Below are 5956 nucleotides of genomic sequence, written 5' to 3' on the forward strand. Positions count from 1 at the left end.
AAGGGTCTCTAGAGATCTTTTGGCAGTGAACATTCCTTCCCACGTTGTCCTTTAGTGCAATAAGTCATAAGTCACCTTAAGACAATATTGTTGACTTAGAAGTTTCCCAGGTCCTTGAGGAAGATAAAGATGTTCTTGTTAGTAATTACAACTCTTCTTTCCCAAGTCCTTGAGGAGGAGAAGGATGTTCCTGTTGGTGTCCACAACTCTTCCTTATCTACCATTCATGTAGATAGAACAACATCTACGAAAGCCTTGCTATCTATCTATCTATCTATCTATCTATCTATCTATCTATCTATCTATCTATCTATCTATCTATCTATCTATCTATCTATCTATCTATCTATCTATCTATCTATCTATCTATCTATCTATCTATCTATCTATCTATCTATCTATCTATCTATCTATCTATCTATCTATCTATCTATCTATCTATCTATCTATCTATCTATCTATCTATCTATCTATCTATCTATCTATCTATCTATCTATCTATCTATCTATCTATCTATCTATCTATCTATCTATCTATCTATCTATCTATCTATCTATCTATCTATCTATCTATCTATCTATCTATCTATCTATCTATCTATCTATCTATCTATCTATCTATCTATCTATCTATCTAAACTTTAATACTGACTTCGGTTACAGCCCAGAGAGGTGCAGGCTGTTAAGGATGTATCCAGATTAGAATAATACCCAGATTCCTCCCCATCTGTTTAATATAGGTATAAAAAAATAGGAGATCAACCAATCAAACGTCCAGATTACCAATATATGAATGATTTATTAAGCATCTAGATATTTGCTAATGGATAAAAACATTTATAGACTTACTAATAGCAAGAGCAATAATAATATAGATAACACTCAACAACTGCAATTAAAGTGACTGGCAGTGCCATATCATAGAATCACAGACTGGTTTGGGTTGGAAGGGACCTTAAAGCTCATCCAGTTCCAACCCCCCTGCCAGCAGCAGGGACACCTTCTTCTCTTTAGTCCTGTGTGGTTTAGGTAGCGAGGACCTCTTGTGTGTACAGACAGGAAAGCAGGACTGCGTGGGTCTCATATAGTCTTCTGTTGGCCCTTTAAGATTACAGGCGGCTTCAGCCTTGAGCAATTAATTCCTGACTTTGAGTGAAAAATAAAACAAAGCAGACTTAGAAGCAAGAATGTGTATGAGACAAGATAAGGGATGATTGTGTGCTGCAATTAGCAACCAGTCAGAAGTAAAAGAATGGCCCGTGGACAGGTGGAATTATCCAATCAAGCATTGTAACCAGGCGTGTGAACAGTAGATTTTAGGCAATGAAGAGTTGTTTGTGTGTGTGTGTGTGTGTGTGTGTGTGTGTGGTAGCAGCTTAAGAGTATGTAAGTGATCGTGTAACCGATAATAAACGTCTCCAGTGGGATTCACATTGAATCGTGTGGAGTCTGTGATTCGTTGCTCTCGCAGTCTTCTACGGAAAGAGGTTCTCTTCTGTAAGCAGAAAAGATCTGTCCCATCTCTTTGTATCTCCTTGACATATCAATAGTACATATTCCATGTTCTGGCAACACATGAGCATAGACTGACGTGTATCTTTCTATGTCCATCCATAGATATTCTGTTGATACTTTCTGCATGTTTTCTGTCCACGCTCTATGTGTGTAGAGACATCGAGATGGTGTCCTGGCTGTGTGTTTTATATCTGGGCAGAAATAGCCTCACTTGGGCAATGCAGGACTCATTCTGTACGTAGAATATACACAACCTACAGATGATGTAAATGAAATGAAGAAAGCTTCCGCTGAGCAAGGTGAGGCTTTTTTGTTTCTATGTAAAATACATAATGTCTTGTTTATGTGCCATTCACAAATGCAGAAACTCAGCCAGACTCTTCCAAGTGTAGGCAGTGTCTTGGTTTAATCAGTTGTTCTGTCACCCAGTGACACCTCCCCACCTGAGAAGGGGAGTTGGGAAAAGGCAAGGAGACCCCACTCAGATATATAACAACAAAAGCAAACTTCAAAGCAATCTGTGGTTTTACATGATAAGATCAAGTGTTACTACTGGTACATCAGGGCTGAAAAAAGTACATATGACCAAAGTTCTGTGCTGGAACAGGCAGAGACACAAACAAGCTGCACTATCCTGGCAGACTGAAGCTGTCTCTGTTTAGGAGATATTTGTATTCTTCTGGAGGGAGGAACTTGTAACTCCAGGATATTTGAGTACTGATCGAAACTACTCTGCTTGAGGCACAGATGAGACCACTCAAGACACTCCCCAGACCCTCCCATGTCAAGGGAAAAGTAAAAGGAGGACATTTCTTTTTGTAAGATGCTAAAAATCCTTGGAAGGGTCCACCCACTCTAGATGAACAACCTGTGAGATGGTAAATGAAATTCAACCTTTATTAAACCAAAGCAATCTTTTTTTCCCCAAGATATGATGTGATATAAATTAACCATATGAACAAAAGAAATGGACCTACCATCACCTCAGAATATACTTCAAATCTATGTGCAGTTACCACCAAAACCAATGGTATTAGGGTGGGGGCAAACAGGAAATTATCAATACGGTCTCTGTCAGAATGGCACGTGCAGGACTTGTAACCCAAACCCCAAAAGAATGGCGTAAATTAGAGAGGGCCTGGAACTAGGGATAATGAGAACTACAATTTCATACCAAGGAACACAAAGGTCTTTCTAAATGAGGTGAACTAAGAGCAAACAAAATTAAGCAACCACCTAATTTAACTCTAGGAATATTTCCTGAAACTGAGCAGGACAGGACAGTGTCTCTTTTTCACAACCAAAAAACCATAACTCTTCTTCTACACTTTGCTGACCACCCTACACAATTAAATTATTTGCAGCAGTGAAATACAGAAACACAGAGGACAGAAATTATGTGTGTGACCGCAGAACTAATTTTCATTCTCACAGTCGTCATTTTGAATGTGAAAATACGACAGAGGGTTCAATTCAAGAATTTTCCTGACATGTAACTGCAATTAGAAAAGCAATTTTACTATCAGTCTCTAAACTAGATTTTAGACGAAGCTAAATTACTTGACAACTATGTTTACTGAGACAGAGAAAGCAAAACCATACAAATGAAAACGTGATGTGCAACACTGAAGAACACTCAACTCCAAAAACCACTATTAGCAGATCATCTCTCTGTGATTTCCTACAGATACATCAGCACCCAGCACAGCAGTAACTCCATCTCACCATTAACTTTGTCAGTCTTGAGAGGAGACATCTCTGGACATGGGAACAGACTTTCAGTCCCGTGTGTTACTCAAACTTCTAAGGAAAACTTTGTAGTGTTAATGTTTTAGCCACCTATCCTGGCAACACAGCTGCACTGAAAAAATACATTAAACCCAAACATCATCTCTCTTTCAGACCCTCACTGAAAGCAGTGCTACGTCCAGTGATTACATCCCTGGGACACATCAAGAACTAAGCAACCCAGATGAAGCTTCATCTCCCTCAACAAACTTGTGCTGGTGCTAGTTAGAAGAGACAAATTATTGCTGACTGTGCATATTTGAGAGAGAGCTAATGGCACGAAGAAGTTACCCATTACCTTTCTTGTGATGCATTCGTTACTGTCTCCTCCAAGGCCTCTTTGAAAGCTGAATTTGGGTGGCATGGCAAATAGCAATACAAATATTGTTTTAAGCCAAAAATCTGTACTAGCACATTTCCAGGTAAACAGCAGGACTCATAGCAGCAGGATCGTATCAATCTGACCCAGATTCTCACTGTCTTCAAGTCTCCACTGTTCAGTTCATATCACAGGCTCTTACTTCAAATTCTAAGATCTCCAGAGTAGAGCACACTGATACAGTAATGCTTCCAACAGGCTACACAAAACAAACTTAAGAAAAGAAAAAAGCCCAAACAAACCCAGACTCACTACTAATTGTTATCTCCACACTAATCACAGCAGAGGAACACAATATGCAAATCCTTACCAGCTTACCAAGTTGCAAATGCTTACCCAAAATAGCATCTGAAAGAAATCTGCAGTTGTTTTCTATCAAAATACTTCCCTGTCAGCACAGCGGCCACAGGAAGCCTTGAATTAGACTATCCCCTGCCCCACAAATACCTTTTGTGTAGACTAAAAGTACTGCCAAGACCTTTCCAGGAGAATTTTCCATATGCTTCTTTGCAGGTAGGAGTCACATCTAATTGTTCATCCACTTGGCAAGTGTTTCATTCTTCCACATCATGCCCTTGGAGTAACATTACCAAGTGAGGAAAAGCATTATTTTTTATAGAAATAAGTCTCTTCACCCTAAAAAGCTAAAGCATACCCATCAGAGACATGCAAACACTGCAAAGAATTCATACAAAAATAGTTTATTTTCTACTCCAAGAGATCTCAGTAGCGACATTTCAAACTCATCAGAAACGAGCTGTAAAATAAAATACAAAGACTGCAAGGTAAAGCACAAATCTAGCCCTCAAAAAGATCTGGAGACTTCTTCAGCCAAGATGTGCTTCCTAAGAACATTGCCCAAGGTGAAAATCCATTCACATTTAATATTACCACATTAGTTTTTGCAGTTCTGCACGTGAAGTCTTTCTCTCCCAACGAAACGCTTCCCAATACTGAGAGGCTTTGCTTAAACAAGGATTGAGGATTCTTGTCTCATTACAATATTTTACAGTAAAACATCTGAAACACTAGTAGGCATCTTCCACCTCTCTTAAAAACCTGAGAGAGAAAAGCAGCACCTCAGGACATCCAAAGAAAGTGAGGTGAGTTAAAAATGGCACAGAGTTTGGATCAGCAGGGTTCCACTGCCACTGCCACGCTGCTTTCCAAGCGCATCAGGAATCGAGTTCACTTTGGCACGGTGCAAGAAAGCTACTGACTCCCAGCAGCAGAGATCTTCCTGTATTTGTAGATGAAAGCATCCGTCTTCCCAAGACTAACGCCATAGACACCACCTGGTACCAGAGACCCAAAACCTGTCTGTCGGGTGCTGAGAGAAGATTTTTCAACATCATGCACCAAGGAGGAAGAACTCCCATCAACATTTAGGGCTTTTGCAGCGGTGGTTTCACTTGTGCCATCAGAAATGGCATTAGGAGAGTCGTTATCAGCACATTTGGCAATGCCATCCATGCGCTTATGGAGATCTTGGCTCAGCAGCAATACAACAGTGCCTCCAACACGAAGTACTCTGGCAATGGCAGGAAAAATAAAGGTTAGGAGTTCAGCCTGCCTGGCCTTCATTTGTCTGTGCAGAACTCAACACTGCTGACACTTCAGATGCCAGCTGCATTCAATAAAACACCTAAGCACGTTAAGGGTCGTGGCTCAACTCTGTAAGCTATGTCTCCAAATGGAATTTAAATTCCCTATGTCCATAAATCTTCCTAAATGGGAGAACTGTGCCCTGTCCTGACTCCCAGACAAGTTCTTCCATTGAGTTAGCAGGGAAGATGGACTCAGTTTTTCCCCTCTTAGCATTCTTCCAAGGATTGAAATCCTGGGTTTTGGGTCTCATGAGCCTCCACCAGTCTACAAAGGAACAGATTCCCAGAGCAGCAAGAGATTTTCAGGTTGGGAAGGCAATTCTGAAGCTGGCCTTTCCCTTTGGAAACTTTAGAAGGTCTGTCCTTTCCGTGTTCCACTGATCCTTCATGGCTTTCAAACTCAGGAAACAAAGGAAAACTAATAACCATTGTTTGTAATCCATTTTTCTTGGCACATGAGCAAACATTACACTTGGCTTTGAGAGAAGGGGGGGGGAAAAAAGACTCTCCTGGCTCTGTTCACAGCAAGTGGATTGAACAGTCTTCCTGGTGGGGCTCTCATGGTCATGGTCCCTTCCTCACCTCCACCTTCAAAGGAAATATTTTGCTTAGGATGGCCCAACAGAGCAAATGAGACCAGAAGACAAGCACAGCCAAAGGCAGGGAT

The 5956-nt window shown here is 40.6% G+C and overlaps 1 protein-coding gene across 1 annotated transcript in view; it reads right to left on the reverse strand.

Annotated features, from left to right (window-relative positions):
* Positions 1 to 4894: 4894 nt before the first annotated feature.
* The window catches only part of THUMPD2 (THUMP domain 2 tRNA and snRNA guanosine methyltransferase), a gene marked incomplete at its 5' end in the record, with an annotated part of 8119 nt that continues 7057 nt past the window's right edge, over positions 4895 to 5956 (reverse strand). The window contains one exon of the mRNA XM_010174102.1: positions 4895 to 5213. Within this exon, the coding sequence (XP_010172404.1) occupies positions 4895 to 5213 (319 nt within the window). The remainder of the gene's footprint in view (positions 5214 to 5956) is intronic.

This window comes from Antrostomus carolinensis, unplaced genomic scaffold (genome assembly GCF_000700745.2).
Source record: "Antrostomus carolinensis isolate BGI_N321 unplaced genomic scaffold, ASM70074v2 scaffold19458, whole genome shotgun sequence".
In the NCBI taxonomy this organism is placed as follows: Eukaryota; Metazoa; Chordata; class Aves; order Caprimulgiformes; family Caprimulgidae; genus Antrostomus; species Antrostomus carolinensis.